Genomic DNA, 20,325 nt, shown 5'->3' on the forward strand with positions numbered 1-20,325 from the left:
TATTAATTAATTATTATTCGTAAACAATAATATTAGACATTTTTATTTTATCAACATTTTTTCTTTTATCGTGCACTTAATGACTATTGTTTCTCATGACGAGAAATTTGAATTTCACGATTTTTGGAATAACTATTATATATTTCGTAGAATCAAAAAAAAGAAAAAAAGGAATAAATATAAAAATAGTATACTAATGCAAAAAAAAACAAAAAAAAAAAAAAAAAGAAAAGAATTCCAATAAAATTAAATAATTCGTAATTTCATTTCCATTAATAATAAGATCGAATAATCATAAGATTGAAAAGATATGAAACGATATTGATAAACATTATTAAATATCACAATTAAAAATTCGTTACAATAATTATCATAAAAACATGACGCTCATAGAAAAAAGAAGAAGTATTTTTAAATGTGATATTAAATTCTTCGATTATAGAACAATGGATAGAATATAATACTATAAATATAATAATTTATAATTAATTTTCAACATCTGTTATCTATAATAACTGTGAAAAGAGATGAAACAATATTGATAAATATTAATAAATGTCAGCAAAATAATAAACGATATTTTAACGATTCAAAATGTCAACTCTCTCTTATACATACTCATAATACACACACACATACACACACACTCTTTCTCTTTCTCTCTCTTTCCCAATGCGTCCGCATTTCTCCCTTTTCTCTTAGTATACACACATAATGACGACAGACATAGCAGCATACAGCAATATGTTAATTGAGAATCTTAAAAGTATATACTCCCGTCTGCCAGCTGAGTTTCGCAATTACTCATAAACTTTGACAGGCAGGAAATTTAATTTCACCAACGAGTTACATTTATATACATACATATGTTCCGAAGACTCGACATATTATTAAACATAAATTCGATCGTTAATCGTCATATCTGTCTTCTTGTCTCTCTTTCTCTTTCTCTCTTTTATAAATACGAGAACATTTTCTATGATATCTGATAAAATGTAACACCACCGATGAGATTATTGCCATGTAACGTGTCGTATATCGAAAGTATTAAGAAAAATGAGATTAAAGTAAAGCAAAAATGCAAAGAGAGCTCGTTGTTATGAATACAAATGAAAGATATTATAACGATTGAATGTTGACTTTATGGTTGTCACTTCTCTTTGATCTTTTGTCATTATTGTTTTCGTCGCAAACACGGAACGCTAGAGGAAATTGGATCGTGATATTGAAAATAATACGTAGTTACATTTTCCTGTCCTCGATGAAGGAAAAAAAGGAGAGCGAGAAAGAAAGAGAGAGAGAGAGAGAGAGGAGAGAGAGAGAGAGAGAGAGAGAGAACACAATGTAAATTTCATGATCTAGACGTACGATAACAACAAGGCGATTCAACAAGTGTCTAGAAAATGCTATGTATCGTTCAACGTAAGTACATATTTTTGAATCTAAGAGCAAATAAAAAGGGAAAGAAAAAGGGAGAGAGGGAGGGAGAGAGAGAGAGAGAGAGAAAACGAGAAATTCGAACAAAATGAATAGAAATCTGTGGAAAACTCAACAAGTGGCCGTTCAAGCTTTTAAAGTCATCGTATACGTATACTTCTGTACACTATTAAATATATATATACATGCGTATCAATACGTACTAATAAGAACTTAATTATCACCTAACAAGGACACTCATAAAGAATTTCAGCAACTTTATTTGCCACGAGCTTATTAATAAGTCAAGAAGCAAATTTTTTCTTTGGACGAGAAATCAGAGACATCTTTTTGCGAAAGAAACTTTCTCGCGAGTTTATAGAGTTGTACTTGTTTGTCACCGTTCTTTAAATAGTCGTAATAAATTATAGTTCAAAAAAAAAAAAAAAAAAAGAAAAAGAAGAAAAGAAAAAAAGAAAAAAAAAAGATCGGATAAACGTTCATCATTCGAGGAACTTTCTATGTTATCGTAGGACTTTCCAACGTAAGAAGTTTTTTTCTCTTTTTTTCCTTTCGTTCGTTCGTATGTTCGTTCATCGAATACGAAAGAGCGCAAAAAAAAAAAAAAAATACAGAAAAAAAAACAAAAAAAAACGAAGAGAGAAAAAATGTGAGTAATTAATTCCGCGAGCGTGTTTTGTCTTTCACGATTATTTTCTTCTTCGTGGATTTTGACGCATGACTCTTGTACGAAAAAAGAACAAGAAAGGGCCATTCTTTTCTCCGTGGCGTTCATTATCTCGAACGAGCTGGTTCAAGAGAATGAGGGATTAATCTTAACGACAGAGGAAACTGCATGAGAGACGTCAATCTGCGAGAAACAATGGAAGTTGCACACACATATATTCATATATATATATATATATATACAGATGCGTGCACATATACAAATATAAATATAAATATAAATATAAATATATGTATGTATGTATGTATGTATGTATGTATGTATGTATATAAGTATATATATATGTATATATATATATAGGCGATTCTCAAGTGCATCATCATGAAAGAGAGAAAGTAAGCTAGTAATTCACCAACGTTCTATTTATAAATATATTTGTATATACTGAGAGTACTGTAATTTGTATGAAAAAGAAAAAAAAAATTTTTAACTGGAAAAGAAAAAAGAAAAAGAATAATAATAATAATAATAAACTTAGATTTTAACATTGAATATTCTCGACTCCATCGTAAATTTATAACGACGAACTTTATCATTCTATGCGCACTGTCATTCGCACGAAAAAATAAATTAAAAACCAAAAAGGAATAATAATAATAATAATAATAATAATAATAATAATAATAATAATAATAATAATAATAATAATAATAAACATAGATTATGACTTTGCATATTCTCGACTCGACTAGTCGTAAATTTCTAACGATGAAGAACTTTATCATTCTATGCATATTGTCATTTGTATGAAAAAATAAATTAAATTAAATTAGATTGAAATTAAAAAAAGAATTGATAATAATAAACGTAGATTATGATTTTGAATAAAAGAACATTTCTAACGTTAATGAAATTTATTATCATATACTGTAATTCGTACGAAAAAATTAATTAAAATAAGAATAAACGTATGGCATACGATTGTTGAATATGATCGGTTCGATGATCGAAAATTTTTAATAAAGAAAAATTTTATTACGTTAATTCTCTGTAAACTAATTTTGTTTTGTTTAAAAAAGGAAAAGAAAAAAAGAAAAAATAAATATATAACACAAAACTTTTACGTATAATTTGTACTAATATTAACTATACCATATACTTATAATGTAACTTATACTTAATCTCTAACAATTAATTTTCTAATAGAAAATATTCAAAGACTGCGTTATCATATTCTAAATCTATGTTTGAATACGCAAAATTTCTCTTTGAAACGAATTTTTACGAAATATTTTCTAGCTCACGTTTTTTCGATTTTTTAATGTATTTAATATTAAAACAATCTTTTCTCTTAGTTTCTTTTTTTTCTCTCCATTATACAAGGTGATACTTCAAATATGATACGAAAAAATATTAATGAAAGAAATTGTTTTATAAAAATCCAGCGATGTATTGATTAATGACAAAATATTTTTGAAATTTCAAGATTATCGATGAGTGGACATGTTTTTATTATCATATTGTTGCTGTATATACGTAAAAAAAGATTTACCAATATGAATTCGTTCTTCCTCGGATGACCTTGAATAAGAAAAAATGTCGTTTATTGTATTTATCGCGGTATTATTATATTAAAAGAGATATTTGAAATAATTCCAATTAACTTTAACATATTTTGAATTCGAGAACTAAGACGATATATTTAATGTCTTATTTATCTACAAAAAAAAAAAAAAAAAAAAAGATTATTCTTTAAACGTATCCAAAAATATATCGTAATCGAACTGTATCGAAGTTAATGAAAAAGAAAAATTTGAAGAAAAAATGAATATCATTAAATTCCTACTTTTACAAATTACAAAATTCTATGATAATAAAAATATCGACCAATTAAAACAAAGGAATACCGATGGATGAAGTCTCGAAAAATAGAACGAAAATCGAAAAAAAGAAAAAAAAAAAAAAACATTATATCTCAATAAAAATATCGTCCTCTTTAAATCAATCAATTAATATTTTTCTTTGACATTTCTCTTTTCCTATTTTTTTTTTTTTTTTTTTTTTTTTTTTTTTTTTTTTTTTTTTTTTAGTATAATCAAAAACAACGATGTATTATAAACTAAGTGGCTATTATATTGTCAATGAAATTAGGTTAAGCATCCTGTATAATCAAAGATGGATAGTGCACGTTGCACGACGTACCATCTTCTCTCCTGAAACGCTGCAACCTATTTGGCCTATTTAGTCACGACAAGACGTTAACTCAATGCGACGTTTCAAACGTCACGTCCGTCGATCGGACGTAGCGCAACACCACCAACCACGAATGGCCTACCACTAAAATTGTACGTGACGGATAGACAACTCGATTTCTCGCTCTCAAGGCAATACGCATACGTGCAAGAAATTACTCTATTACGGATAATAATTTTCATTTTCGTTCAAGTATCTATCTATTTCATTCATGGATTAACGATTTTCGAAAATATGTCAGAACGATCAAATTAAGTTACATAAAATTTTTCAATAACATTTCTTTTTTTCTCTTTTTTTAAATTGATAAATTTAATTAATAATTAAATTAATTACATTCCTCGATATCATAAGTTTATTGTTTGTATTCCTTTCTTTTCCTTTTATTTGCTATACTACGAATTACTAATACTAATTTTGGAATCGAGTATCCATCCATGACATGCATGAATTAACGACTTTCGAAATATGATCAAATTAAATGTTATGAAATTTTTTTTCTCTTACTTTAAATTCTTCTTTCTTTTTCTACTTTTTTTTTTTTTCTTTTTTTATGATTATTTCTATTCGCTATACTAGGAATATTAATTTTAATTCTCAATTAAGTATCCATCTATGCAATGGATGAATCAACAATTTTCGAAATATGTCAGAAGGATTAAATTAAATGTTATGAAATTTTTCAACAAATTACTTTTTTCACTTTTTTTTTTAAATTGATAAATTTAATTAATAATTAAATTAATTAAATTTCTCGATAAGTTTGTTCTTTTTCTTTTTTCTTTTATTATTTCTATTTGCTATACTAATTATTGATTAAGTTAATATCTATCTAATGCTAATGTATAGATCAACGACTTTCAAAATATGTCAGAAAGATCAAATTAAATGACATGAAAATTATCAGCAAATCTTTTTTCTTTAAACTGACAAATATGATTAATAATGAATTAAATTGAATTAATCGATATCACATACGTTCAACATATTCTTTCTACAATTGTATTTCTTCTATTGTTGAAATAAATCAATGACGTAAGCCAGGGAAAATAGCAATGATACGATTGGTCGAACAAATACGCGAAAGAGAAACTTTGATTCGTTATTAGTAATTCTGAACTTCTACATTAGGAAAATAATATTAACAAGTGCCATAGGGTGATGCTGACTATACGAACTTGTTTCTAACTATCTTTTGTTTACACTATAGCGAACATAATATAATAATTTCGTTGGCAGAGAAAGAGAAAGAGAAAGAGAAAGAAAAAGAGAAAAAGAATGAGAGAAAGAGAGAAAGAGATAATAGAAACAATTTTCGAATGTAAAACTAAGAAGATAAATTCAAAAGCGGAATAGTCATGAGCAACACCAGTTGTATTTCTGAAATAAACTTCGAATTTTCCATCTCGTTTCTCCTTCTAGTTTCTATTTTCTGTATTCTCTCTTCTTCATATTTGATTCGTTTACACTCGAAAGTTCGTCCATATTTCTTCCGTCTATACGTAAGGAAAAGTTTCGTTATTAGTTTTAAAGTCGACTGAAAAGATAAATGTCACTAGTAAATTAGTTATTATTGGGATATGTAAAACGTGTGTATATGTAAAAAAAAAAAAAAAAAAAAAAAAAAAATTAAAATTAAAACAATAATTAATATTATATATATACATATAAATATAAATAAATAAATATATATATATATATATATATATAAATATAAAATATAAATATATATGTATATAAATATAAAAATAATAATAACAATAATAATAATAAGAATAAGAAGAACAAAAAGCAAAACAAGATCTAATTCAAGTTATACTAAAAAAATTACAAAAATTTATGAGTTTGATATCGACGGAGCTATTTACTTCCATTGGATAAATCAATTAATAATTTACATGCATGAACAATGAATACTACACCACTGTCTCAGGATTCCAATAAAACGTCGAGAGTTCTTTAACGAATTATCGATTGATCGGCATGCATATTTCTTTGTAATATTTACTTCATCTTTTTCTTTTTTATTTTTTTCTTTAATTATTATTATTATTATTATTATTATTATTATTATTATTATTATTAACCCCCTATAAACTTCGATAATATATAATAAACTTCGTATATGTATTAAAAAATAATTTTATAGCGATAAAATGAAATAAGATTTAAAATATATTTTTATAATATATTTTAATATTTTATATAAAAATATATTTTTAATAATATTAAAAACAAAAAAAAATATATATATATATTGATTATGCAAGAGGTTATATGACGTCGTTACAAAGGATTAATATAAAATTAATTTTTCTATTAACTCTAAATATTTTCAAACAATTCGTAGAATAACTTTTTTAAAATTGATTTTCTATTCGTTTTTTTTTTTCTTCTAATTGTTAGACATCGCATATAAGTCTTACCTTTGAAGGTTTGATAGAATTGTGAGAGATAGGTTAGAATCGATAATCGATCAGGCACGGAACAGGAAGCCATGTCTTCGGCATCCAAAAGAGCGGGTATTCCTAAATGCTGCTCGGCGATTCTGAATGCCAGCTCGTTGTTCCCATAGACGTCGTCCTTGTTAAGGCTGTTGAAATCGCTGCGAAATAAAGACGAAAGGTTAAGAAAGAAGAAAAAAAAAGAGAGGAAAAAAAGAAAAAAAAAAAAAGAAAAAGAGATTGAGATCAAGGTTAAATTCATTAACAACGTTAACGCTGTCGACGTCGCTGTCGTCGTGCAAATGAGTTTTTCACGGAGCCTTCAACAAGCATTTTTTCACAACGTTCAATTATTGTTATTATTATTATTATTATTATTATTATTATTATTATTATTATTATTATTATTATTTATTATCATTATTATTATTTATTATTATTATTATTTATTATTATTATTGACATCTCATATATTATCTAAGATTGTTATTAAATAATATTATTAAATATTATTACGAACTCATTTTTTATTGATTTTTAGTGATCATAATATTATTAATATAAAAATTTTATTATTATTATTATTATTATTATTATTATTATTATTATTATCATTATCATCATCTAACAATATTATTATAAATATTGTTATTAAATAATATTATCATAACTTCATTTTTTTTTTCTTTATTAATGATATTATTTTCATTATTACTATTAATATTAATATTATTATAGTCACCTCATATATTATATTATTACAATTATTGTTAATATATATTATAGTTTACTTTCTTTCTTATTGATAACTACATTACTACATTATTATCATAAAAGAATATATCATCACAAAATTCTCCTTGATCGATGTTTTAAAACGACGTTCCTTTTTTTTTTTTTTTTTTTTTTTTTTTTTTTTTTTTTTTTTTTTCAAAAATATACCTCCACAAGCAATCGTACCAAAGTAATAATAACTACAAGGTTCGACCAAATGCTAATCTTAGTTGACATTGTCAACAAAAAGATCGGCTAATATTCGAACGTAATATCGGCATGGAGTAGAGTGAAAATCGTTAATAAAAGGAGATTAAATGGAAACGTTATATCAACGCGAAATGACACTTTATCGGTTTCAGGATTTTCCGAGAAAACGTGCATATTTTATCGTGAAGAAAAAGAAGCAGGAAAAGGGAAAAGAAGAAAAGAAAAAAAGAAAAAAAAAAAGAAAAAGGAATGTGTTGAGTGTGTATGTAAGAGAGAGAGAGAGAGAGAGGGAGAGAGAGAGAGAGAGAGAGAGAGAGAGAGAGAGAGAGAGAGAGAGAGAGAAAGAGAGAAGAGAGTAAAACGATAACATTATTCTTCGATTTACTTTCTACGTAACTACTACCGCAAAAAGAAACTGCTCGGACAAGGGCTATAATAAAAAAAAAAACGAGCCTTAGCATTACTAAAAGATGCATAGAAATCAATGCGGTAGTAGCTTGTTCGTAGAATCATATCGATCGGTCTCTCTCTCTCTCTCTCTCTCTCTCTCTCTCTCTTTCGTGTAGGGGCGAGGTTCGAGATTGCACAAAGCGACGAATATATGATTTGTCAAATTCGTGGATGGAATTTGAAGAACACGAGTGGATATATCGATTATTGATTTACTGTTCTACCGAAGTGTTGAAAAATGAGGTTTGATAAAATTAGAATTCGATGTTCCGAATACGTTAATCGATAATTAATTAATAATTTAATTAAAAGGTTCGAAATAACAAATACTAAAAAAGAAAAAAGTACAAAATTTAAATTAAGTTAAATTAAATTAAATTAAATTAAGTTAAATTAAATTAAAAAAGGGAAAAAGACTAAAAGTAGATGAATTTGTACGTATAACCAAATCTATTTTTCTTTCTTTTTCCTTTTTTTTTTGTCTTTGCTATTCACATAACTAAAAAACGTTTCTATTTTAAGTAAATCGATATATGTATGTATGCATGTAAGTATGTATGTATGCACGTAAGTATGTATGTTGCACGTAAGTATGTATATATGCATGTATGCATGTAAACATGTATGTATGTATGTATGTATGTATGTATACACGCGCTACCAGTGGCTTATTACTCGCCCATTCCGAGCAACGAGCATGAAATTCTAGGTCGAAAGTCGTCAGGACATTCGACATTGGCACTTGACCTCACTTCTATACTACACGGTCGCATCTTCCTATCAAAAATTTTTCCGACCGTTTTTATGATCCTTCTAAACCCTCTCCCCCCTTACCCCACCTACACCGCCAAATCATCCCTTTTTCTACTACTCCATATGGAAACGATGAAAACGCAGAGATCGACGATTACGCTCGAATTCCGACGCAAAGCGCGTACTTGTCATACTGAAACTGCTTTCCAACGATATTGAAACTAAAGCTGACCTTTCGAGAATCACAAAATGTTGGCCATATTACTTATTTTTTATAAACTACCTAATCTTATTTTTTTTCTCTCCTTTTTCTTTATCGTTATAATACTCGTTATATGAGCCGTTTATCCTGAAAGCGGTCTAAGTTCAAGAAAAAAAAGAAAGAGATTAAGTTAAAGTTTATAATAGTAACAATTTTACGTAATATTTTCGTTTTTAAACAATTTACAGATAAAAGAAAAAAGAATGGACTTTAGCCATTTTCAAAATAAACGGCTTATATATTATAAATAATATGTATATAAAAGACGTCTGTATATATATATATATATAAAATAATGATAATAATGTATTATATATAAATATATATAAAACAATGAGAAATAAATATATTAAGTGAGTCAAGAAATAATTCTGTAATTTTTAGTCTTGTTAATATTCATTTGTATATAGTTTTGCAAAGTAATTAATATTTTATATATTTGTATAATTTCATTAGAAAATATTAAAGAAATAATATCATTAATATTTTGTAATAATATTATGTAATAATCAGTATTTTATATCTATTATAAATGAACAATATGTTTTTTTTATTAGTGTATTCATATATGCTATTATATGTAGTAATTAATATTTTATATATTTTGTGTAATTTCTCTATAAAAATTTTACGATAGAATTTTTTAAATACTTTCTAATAACATTATATATATATATATATATATATATATATATATATATATAAAAATCAATATTTTATATTATAATATTTTATATTTAAATAAACATTACTATTATTTTATATTGAAAATTTCGACATTACTTATTGACTCAATATATGCATATACGTATATGATTTTTTATAAAGATATTCTTTATATACACATACAATATAAATTTTTTATAATATATATATATAAAAATTATATATATATATATATATATATATATATATATATATTTATATTTATATAATATATACATACATGTATGCTTTATTTTTTTAAACAATAAATCATATCTGTACATTACAAGATTTACTTAATCTAATCACTAATTATATAAAATTATATATTTATATAAAAGCAAACAATCGACCATATCTTATCTTTTGTATATTTCCATTAACATAACGACTAATACATGCTATTCTATTTTTTTTTTTATTATAAAAAAAAATTCATAACATTTTATTATTATTTACTATTATATTATATTATTGTGTTTATATACTATTATATTTTTATTAGTAATTATTAAATATTATTATAAAGTTTATTATGGTTTATATTAACTTATAAATATTGTTTCCTTTCTTTATATATATATATATATATATATATATATAAAATATGCGAATTTAAAAAATAAAACATGTATTCTCTGCATTATAATATTTAAAAGTACAACAAATATCATTTGATCAATTAATTGATTAATTATCAATCGAATCATTCACAATGAACACCAACTTTCTACGAAGAATAATCCCCGCTTTTTTCCCTTTTCTTCTTTTTATTTTCTAATATGAAAACTCACTAGATTCTTAATCATATTTCCGTACAAAGGAAATAAGAAAGAAGGAAAGAAAGAAGGAAAGAAAGAAAAGAAAAGGAAAAAAGAAAGAAAAAAGAAAAGATAAGAAAAGGAAAAAAAAATGTAAAGAATACAAAAGGCTAAGCTTCAAATCAGGAACATCTCGAAGGATATCGCATTCAAGTAGCGTACGTGGGAACGGTGAATGGCTTTGAAGAAGAGACGATGGAGACGAGTAATTTCTCTGATATAGAGACACATACAGAGAAACTCAACTTACGTAGTATATCATTTATATATACACGCGTGTATCTGTTTATACGTGTGTCTTTACATGTGTGTGTGTGTGTGTGTGTGTGTGTGTGTATTTATATGTAATACGTATGTGTGGGTAGCAAGCATAACCGGCTCTTCGACTCTTGGCAATCGACCCGAACGTGCTTGTCTGGGACGAAAGACGAAAGACGAAAGACGATGACTCAGAGGTCCAGCAGACCGGTGCCGCCACACCCACCCCTACCCCCTCCGCCCCACACTCCATCCTGTCCGCCCCCAACCAGCCCTGTCTCTCTATCGTTTTTCTTGTCGTTTATTGCTCGAGCAAAAAGCTCTTTTCTCTCTCTCTCTCTCTCTCTCTCTCTCTCTCTCTCTCTCTCTCTCTCTCTCTCTCTCTCTCTCTCTCTTTCTCTGATCGCCATTTTTCTTTTCAACTCTCCAATATTAAGTATAAACGATAACGTTAATTCCATTTAATATAATCGTTTTATTTTGTCAATAAAATATTTTAATTTTAAAACAATTTTAATCGTTGCTTCTTCTTATATTTTTCTTTTCTTTTCTTCCTTTTTTTTTTTTTCTATAAGTTTGTCTTTATATTATGCGTCTTGTATAATGAATTTCTATAATTGTTATTTATCGGATCGATATTTGTAAATATTTTATAGGTAAAGTAGATAACATAAACTGGTAAGTATTAAGTAAGAGTTTTACATGATCAATTATATTACGTACTGATGTATTATTATAAATATTAAATAAAATAACTATTCTGAGAATTTATTGAACAATATACTGGACATTTATTTAACGAAAGTACTCACTTATTAATTAATAAAAATAATATTGATAAAATAAATGAAAGTCAACTTTTTTGTTATTGTCAAAATATTGAAATTAAATATAAGAAAAGAAATCTTTTCGTTCGTACGAATTTCGCACGTGTATTTTTTTATCTTTTTCTTTTTTTCTCTTTTTTTCTTGTTTTTTTTTTTTTTTTTTTTTTTTTTTTTTTTGTAATCTTAACCACCAAGGACAAGGATAAATTCGAAAGTGAGATCGTTCCAAGCGATAAAGACATCAGAAATGATACATCGAGAACCAACTCCTCGGCAAAAGGGATTCAGGAAGAAAGAGAATCATCGCGTGAGAATTTCTTCGACGAACGAGTCTTCCAGGTGAAAGTGAAACACTGAACAGGTGTGTTCCCTTCTGGCCAATCGAAAATGCCATCACAAAAAGGCTGGAACCTTCCTTTTGAGAGGTGAAATTTAAAGGTTACGTTGGGGATTGCCGAAACAAGTTGGATAGATATGTAATACGTTTATGATATATATTTGTTTAAAACAAATAATTAAAAAAGAAATAAGAAAAGAAAAAAATAAAAAGAATGTGTTTTTTCATTCTTTTCATTCAAAAGAATGAATGAAATTTTCTTTTTTGAAAAAAGAAAAAAAAAAAAAAAACTAATCGGTAATTCGACAAAATTCAAACGTTTCAATTTATTTGCAATCCCTCCCACACTCTTTTTATTTTATTTGTATCTTTTTCTTTTTATTAATAATAAAAAAACATAAGTCTCTAATACACTTTATTAAGATTAAGAAATATTGTCAAAAAAAGATAATAATCCGAAAACAATGGAATCTAGCGATATGAATTTTCTTGTTGTTCTCCAATAAAAGCCCATTAATCAACCAGCAAAGGAAAAAAGTAGGAAAAAAACGAAAAGAAAAAAGAAAAAAAAAAAGGAAAAAGGAAAATAAAAAAGATCCGAGAGATTTCGTGAACGTGCTCGCGCATGCATACATACATACATCGTAGAGCGTAGTTTGCTTCTCTTGATCATTGAGGGGTGCACGGCTCCTCTCATCATGCTCTGTTTCCCGTTCGATTACAAAAAAGCGGAACGAGGTTTACCAGGGTGAAAAATGATACCGATAAATTTCCCCCCTATTTTTTTTTTTTTTTTATTATTTTTGTATTTATTTATTTACCTTTTTTTTTTTCTTTTTTTTTTTTTTTTTTTTTTTTTTTTTTTTTTTTTTTTTTCGAAAAAATCCTCAATAACAACCTGACAGCCTTCGTCAAACGTATCTCACAAATAATTTTCATTCGAAATTATTCACCATAAATTCTACGTCATCATTTTACGAAAAAAACGGCCTTTGATATTTATTTCGGTCGATTTTTTATTTTTTATTTTATTAATCATTGGTAAATATTTCGCAAAACTAATGATCAGTGTACATAAATAATTAATTCTCAAGACAGTGTTTACGTCGTTTATTATATTAAACGTTTTTCAATATAAATATACCGATCATCATTTGTTTGAAATAACAAAAGAAAAATATTTAAAATAATACTAATAATAAATAGCAACCCTCGTCATAAAGTATATGCACGAACGATTTATATATGACGATAAACAATATACGGAATGTTTTTTTTTTTTTTTTTTTTTTTTTTTAATTGAGGCACTTAATTTATTCTTTAAAACAATGCTTTTTTCAAAAGAGAGTTCAAGAAAAAGGGAATGAGAGGGTGATGAGAGCAAACATAGTAGAATTTCTGATTCGGTGGACGTTTCCGAGCTTATTTCAATGTCGAACTTTTTTTTTTCCTTTTCTTTTTAATTCAAAACCTACAATTTTTCTAACGGTATGTTATTTCACACACATAAACACACGCGCTCGCACACACACAAAAGAAGTATTTAAAATGATGGTCCTCATTTTCGTTGCACATAAATTATACCGAGTGTCTTATTTAAAACTGTATAACTAAATATCTTCGATCCTATTTGGTTTCGTAAAAAAACGTTTCGAAGTTCTTTTAAACGGAGAAAATTTAATATGTATTACAGCCATTATATGAAAGCCATTTTAGAAGGCGTTTGTTGTTAAGATACGTAATCAATTTTGAGAATGAAAATCGATATTTTAAGGACAAAGAAAAGTTCTACAAAGAATATCGATACGAATCACGAACTAGCACTTACGATGTAAATTTTCATCGATATTTCGATCGAGTTATGGAAGCATTGAAATTCAACGAACTTCAAAGTTTAGTTACCTATCATTTGCAAGATAAACAATATATTAAGTATTAAATAAATTACTTTTCCATGTCACGATTTGTAATAAACAATCGTCAAATTATGGAATATTTTGAAGTTGGTTACGTCGAGTAGGATCATTGACCTTCAACTCGTCAAAATATACGACTACTTAATTTGTAAACAATGTATTTGTATAAAATGGAGTATGAATCTGTTAGACGCTCATTAAGATTCCGTTAAGACGATTTTGATTGCAAATTATTGCTATTATGTAAATATGCAAAAAGAAAGAAACAAAAAAAGAAAAAAAAAAGGAAAAGAAAAAAAGAAAAAGAAAGGGAGAAGACAATTTTAATAAAATTTCATACACTTCGTAGCTAAACTCAGAGCGGTAGAAAATTTTCTTAATAAACGTTTCTTGTAACTTCAGTCAATTGCGAAATATTTTTTTGAATATTTACAGACGGACATATATAATACTGTACTGTGTGTGTGTAATACTATAAAATGACATACATTATGCAAAAAATATAAACATATGTTTTGTATATATTATATATTTTCTATAAATAATAATATTTATATTTCGTATAATACATGTTATATATATATATACATACACATATATATATATATATATATATATATAGTTATTATAAGTACATATATAGTTATTATAAGTTATATATGTATATTATTTTGCACTTTTTAATATGCTATATGTGAATACAAACACAAACAAAAACATAAACATGAAAAAGTATGTTTTTAAGTAGATTACCTAGAACAGAACAGAGAGTCTTGTGAAAAGCATGATAATTAACGACGAATAGTCAGGGAGCAACGCGCACGCGCGAGAGCGAAAGAGAGAGAGAGAGAGAGAGAGAGAGAGAGAGAGAGAGAGAGAGAGAGAGAGAGAGAGAGAGAGAGAGAGAGAGAGAGAGAGAGACAGAAAGAGAGAGAGAATATAGATCGTTAGTCATGCGATCTAACGTTAGCGTGATCTAATGTAGCCCTCATGTAGTCAAAGGCGTAGTCCATAGTTCCGCGCCCTTCTATGTCATAGATTTATGTTACAGATTGCAATCATGGTATGTCAAACGCGTTCCCCACCTCTTCCCCGCTCCACCCATTTGATTTTCTAATCAGCAACCAAAGGAATTTTTTAAATCGTTTTTTTAAATTCTCGTCATGATGAGATACACACGCGATCGATCGATTTTATATTTTTTTAAATAAATAAATTCGATTCATTATATCGAATGATTTCTATTCTTTCGGAATTCAGCAGAACCCATTGAAATTCCGAAAAATCCGGGTTTAATACAAGTAAAAAAAACAAAAAAAAACAAAAAAACAAAAAAAAACAAAAAAAAAAAAGATTATTATATTTTATAAACATGACGCCAAAAAGAAACAACAGTTCCGGTACTCTGTCAGATTACGAAATAAATGTTTGAAAGGTAGTTCTAAAATTCCGAAAGAGTTCGTTTTCTCTCTCTCTCTCTCTCTCTCTCTCTCTCTCTCTCTCTCTCTCTCTCTCTTTTTGTTAATACCTTCGCGTACTTCATGAATAATTGAGGAGAAATAAATCTTTCTACGTTCGAGCTACCTAACCTTCCCCTATCTCCCCCACCACCACCATTTTCCACATCCCTCCTCCTTTCATCGAAAAATATTATTCTCCCCATTTTTTGTCTTCCATTGATCGAGCTTCAAGGAATCTCAAAAAGAAGAAACAAAACACTGGTCATGGAGAAGCAAAAAAAAAAAAGAAGAGAAAAGAAAATAATTTATTTCAACGATCAGAAAATTGAGACGTTGGATGTAAAATGGGGACGTAAAGAAAAGAGGGATGTAAAAATTTCTATGAAAATATGTTTTTTTTTTTTTTTTTTTTTTTTTTTTTTTTTTTTTTTTTTTTTTTTTTTTTTTTTTTTTTTATATATATATAAGTGTTTAACGTTTTTACTCTTATTGATCTATGTAAGTAATAATTTTATTTTTGCTATAAGATTACTTTGTTATTGTAATAATTTGATTTATTTAATTTTTCTCATTGTTTTTACAAGAGATAAGACCAAAGAAACTATTCAATGTTACTCCAGAAAAAACAAAGAAAAATTATTGCTATCGAAAATATTGTTATTAAAAAAATATGTTAATAAATCGAAAAATAAACAAAATCGCGTTACTATCATCTTTAATTTTTGTTTTCTTTTTTTATCGAACACCAGCGATTACCTTGGAGAGTATTAAATATTATATTGATTAAAGAGGACAAAAAAAAAATTTTTAGAAAACCTATAGTACAAGAAACAAAAATACAAGGAATAAAATAAAATTGATACTAAAACTAATACTACAAAATCGCGTTACAATCATCTTTAATTTTTGTATTGTTTTATTATCGAACACTAGCGATTACCTTGGAGAGTATTAAATATTATATTGATTAAAGAGGACAAAAAATAAATTTAAAAAAAACCTACAATACAAGTAAGAAAAATACAAGGGATAAAATAAAATTGATACTTTAAAATCACTGTCGTTTGTCACGATCATATTATTCTTTTTTTTATTTCGATTAATCCTCTTAAATCTTTCCAACGTTTTAAATCTTCTTCATATCGAAATAAATTATTTTCAAGTAATTTTTTCGTAACAATTTATAAATGGATAATACCTTTGCGTATAGAAATAATTTAAGGTAAAAGGTTACTCCATAGGGAAAAAAATGTCTCTTTTTCAATCGAACTTTTCAATTTTGATCAGGACAGAAAAACGACGAATGCACGTGCACGCAATACGAAGGATATCCGTTTGCTTTCTAACGATTAGATTCAGGAAATTGAAATTTCCTCGATAGAATTCTACCACCGCTTGAATTTACTCTGTATGCATACGTATGTACGTGCATACGTTTGAAAGAGTGAGAGAGAGAGAGAGAGAGAGAGAGAGAAAGAGAGAGAGAGAGAGAGACGAATACTGAACGAAGACGAGTTGAGTTTAGTAATGGGAGTGGATTCGAAACGTTGAAAAAGAAGAAAAAGAGAAAAAAGAGGAAAAAGAACAAAAATCTCTAGATCGTTTCAAACTCGTTCATCCAGCTTCTAATCTATGCTCGATAGCCATATATATTTTTTATTTTTCTCCTTTTCCAATTTTTGTCTTATTTTGTTTTATATATTTCCCGACTATATATAATACGAATTATGAACTTTTCATTGGACTATGAACGCCTTGGTAGATGTGTATTTGATAAATAGATAAACGTACAGGTATTGTAAAGAAGAGACAAAACAAAAACAAAAAAAAAAAACCAAGAAAAAAGAAATTTAAAAAAATAAAATAGAGAGAAAGAGAGAGAGAGAAAGAGAGAGAGAGAGAGAGAGAGAGAGAGAAGATAGTAGAATAAAGGAAATAAAAAAGGTAACTTGCAAATAATAGAAGAAGTAGAGTTCGAATGTCATTGACCGGCGGCGCCCTAAAGTCGTCATGCTCTAGGCTGTATCGATCTGTCTCTATCTATATATACATATATATGTATGTATATGTATATGTGTATGTATATGTATATATGTATGTATACGTATGTATATATATATACGTATATATATATATATATATATATATCTTTCTTTCCCTTTTTCTCTTTTTCTCTTATTTCATCATCCCCATAAGGAAGAATACAAGAATGATTGATAGACCATTATCATGATTTATTTATATTTATATTTCATGTGATAACCATAAGTGTATATCGAATTAGATAACAACTTCGAATAAGAATCGATTGTCTCTTTTTTAAAATCCTTTCGTCATAAATATCATTATATTCCAAGATATTATTCTAAATTTTTCCGTAATAGTAAAAACATGAAAAATGTATTTTGGGTTTCGAATTGCCATCTTGAATTTTCGAGGAAATCAGAACGTCGATCGACATTTTCCGGAACAAATTCTCTCTCTCTCTCTCTCTCTCTCTCTCTCTCTCTCTCTCTCTCTCTCTCTCTCTCTCTCTCTCTCTCTCACACTCACTCACTCACTCACTCACTCACTCACTCGATATTATCTTACATAAAAATAGAAGTGAATGATGCATAAGAAGATCATTGGAAAAATAGCCTTGGAAAACAAGCTTTAGGTCTGTTATCAGGTCGTAAAAGGTGATGGTGGTGGTGGTAGTGATGGTAGATATACATATGTTAGTTCGATAAAGGAAAGGTCGAAACCGTTCTGCATTTTGCACATCATGCGCGGTTGCTGACTCGTCCGTCCTCCGTATGAAGAAGACAGTAGTCAGGGTCATCGTAACACAAACGTACGAGGTCAGCACGAAAGTGATGAATCATTGTACTTACGTTCGACTCGATGTAATCCGTTTGGGCTTCGGATATTTGCGATCAACGACTTTACGACGAAGTTTATACCGATAAGGAATTATTTCATTTTCGTTACTGTAGTTTCTTATCCATTCCCATTCCTCACCCTACCCCTCTTTCCCCCTTCCCCTTTCAACCAATTCATTTCTACAAATTTTGACAACCATCTTTTTATTCCTTCTTCATATATAGATTTATCAAATTATCGATAATTAATTAATAATAATAATTTTCATTTAATTATTATGAGTAATAGATTATTATTATTATTATTATTATTATTATTATTATTATTATATTTATTGGTTTTTTAACTGGCAATCAATCATGATTTCATTGTTAAAATTAATAGGACTTCGTTAATTATATTACACAATAAAATATTTTGTCAAAATGGCGTGTTTGTCATATTTTTTTTTTTTTTAAGTAAGAACTCGATTAATAATAAATATAATAGAATTAATTTCCGTTAATTGTTGTAATAAGTTATTCGGCGATATTTATTAATTACAATCTATCAGAATTTTATTATACATTCTAATTAATTCGCGTCAATTATATCACGTATTCATATACTATATTAAAATGGGATCTAAATCATATCGTTTTTACTCTTTTTTTCTTTTTTAAATCACAAGTCGATCAATAATAAATACGATAGAACTAATTTCTAGTTAATTGTTGTAATAAATGATCAATTAATATTTTCAATTGACAATAGATTATAATTTTTATTATATATTAATTATTATTATAATTAATTCAATTTATTATTATAATTAATTCAATAAATTTGTAAAATTATATTATCTATTCTTTATCAAAATGGCATCCACTAAATCATATCGTTTTTACTTTTTATTTTTCTTTTTTTCTTGAATAACAAAACCATCAATAACAAATATAACAAAATTAGTTAATTAATTAGTTAATAAATTAAAAAAATTAATTAATTGTTGTAACAAAAAATTCATTAAATAATTTTATCAGACCGCATTCGTTTATTATGCATTCATATTTTTCATCGAAATGACGTTTTACCTTTCTTTAATTTTTTTTTTTTTTAAAGCAAAATCTCGAAACAATGTTTACGATAAAAATCAGATGGCAGAAAGAAATTTTGCTGGAGATACGAGAATGTTATATTTTCACGAATATGAGTACTCACATGAGGTCGGGACGAAAGTGATGAATCATGGCGCAAAATGCGAGCCCATCTCGCCACGAGGTGGTCATGTTCTGTACGTTTACACCCGGATAACCCTCGGTTATTCGTCTGCACCAGAGCTCGAGAGCTTTCGTACCACGTTTTTCGCTCATTTTGACTTCCTCCTTCAATGCTTTTCCTAAGTGATTTCTTCTAGAAACACGCTGTGTCACGTGCGTTCTCACAGATAAGTTCTCGTTGTGATAAAAACGAAAAATTGATAAAATATCTTCTTAATATATATTCTTTTTCTTCTTCTTTCCTCGTCAATCTTTGTCAAGTATAATTTGTTAAAATCTGAAAAGAAAAGAAAAAAACATTTAAAAACAAACAAAGAAAAATAAGAAGAAGGTATATTAAATCGATAATGTTGATCGATAAATATTTAACAATTATCCACAAATATTTAAAAATTATAAAACTATTATCGAATCTACATAAAAATGACGGATTTCAGATTTTCTATTTCATAATGATTATAATTATAATTATTACAAATACTAACAAATATAAGTTTGTTTTTTCCTTCCCGAAAAAATCAAATCTACGTATATGATAAAAATAGAAGCCTCATAGTTAGCTTCAACGTTAAAATGAAAAAAAGAAAGAAAAAAAAAATAAGAAAAAACTTCAAAAAATTAATTTTT

The 20,325-nt window shown here is 27.1% G+C and overlaps 1 protein-coding gene across 3 annotated transcripts in view; it reads right to left on the bottom strand.

Annotated features, from left to right (window-relative positions):
* The window catches only part of LOC124953005 (MICAL-like protein 1), a 62,612-nt gene that overhangs the window by 13,731 nt on the left and 28,556 nt on the right, over nucleotides 1-20,325 (bottom strand). For 2 of the 3 annotated variants that reach the window (XM_047503767.1, XM_047503766.1), the window contains 2 exons: nucleotides 19,640-19,975; nucleotides 6,784-6,962 (listed from right to left, as the gene is read on the bottom strand). In XM_047503767.1, the coding sequence (XP_047359723.1) occupies nucleotides 6,784-6,962; nucleotides 19,640-19,791 (331 nt within the window). In that variant the 5' untranslated portion in view covers nucleotides 19,792-19,975. Of the gene's footprint in view, nucleotides 1-6,783; nucleotides 6,963-19,639; nucleotides 19,976-20,325 lie in introns of those variants that run through there. The other variant, XM_047503768.1, reaches the window with a different exon arrangement.

Source organism: Vespa velutina, chromosome 11, assembly GCF_912470025.1.
Source record: "Vespa velutina chromosome 11, iVesVel2.1, whole genome shotgun sequence".
Classification (NCBI taxonomy): domain Eukaryota; kingdom Metazoa; phylum Arthropoda; class Insecta; order Hymenoptera; family Vespidae; genus Vespa; species Vespa velutina.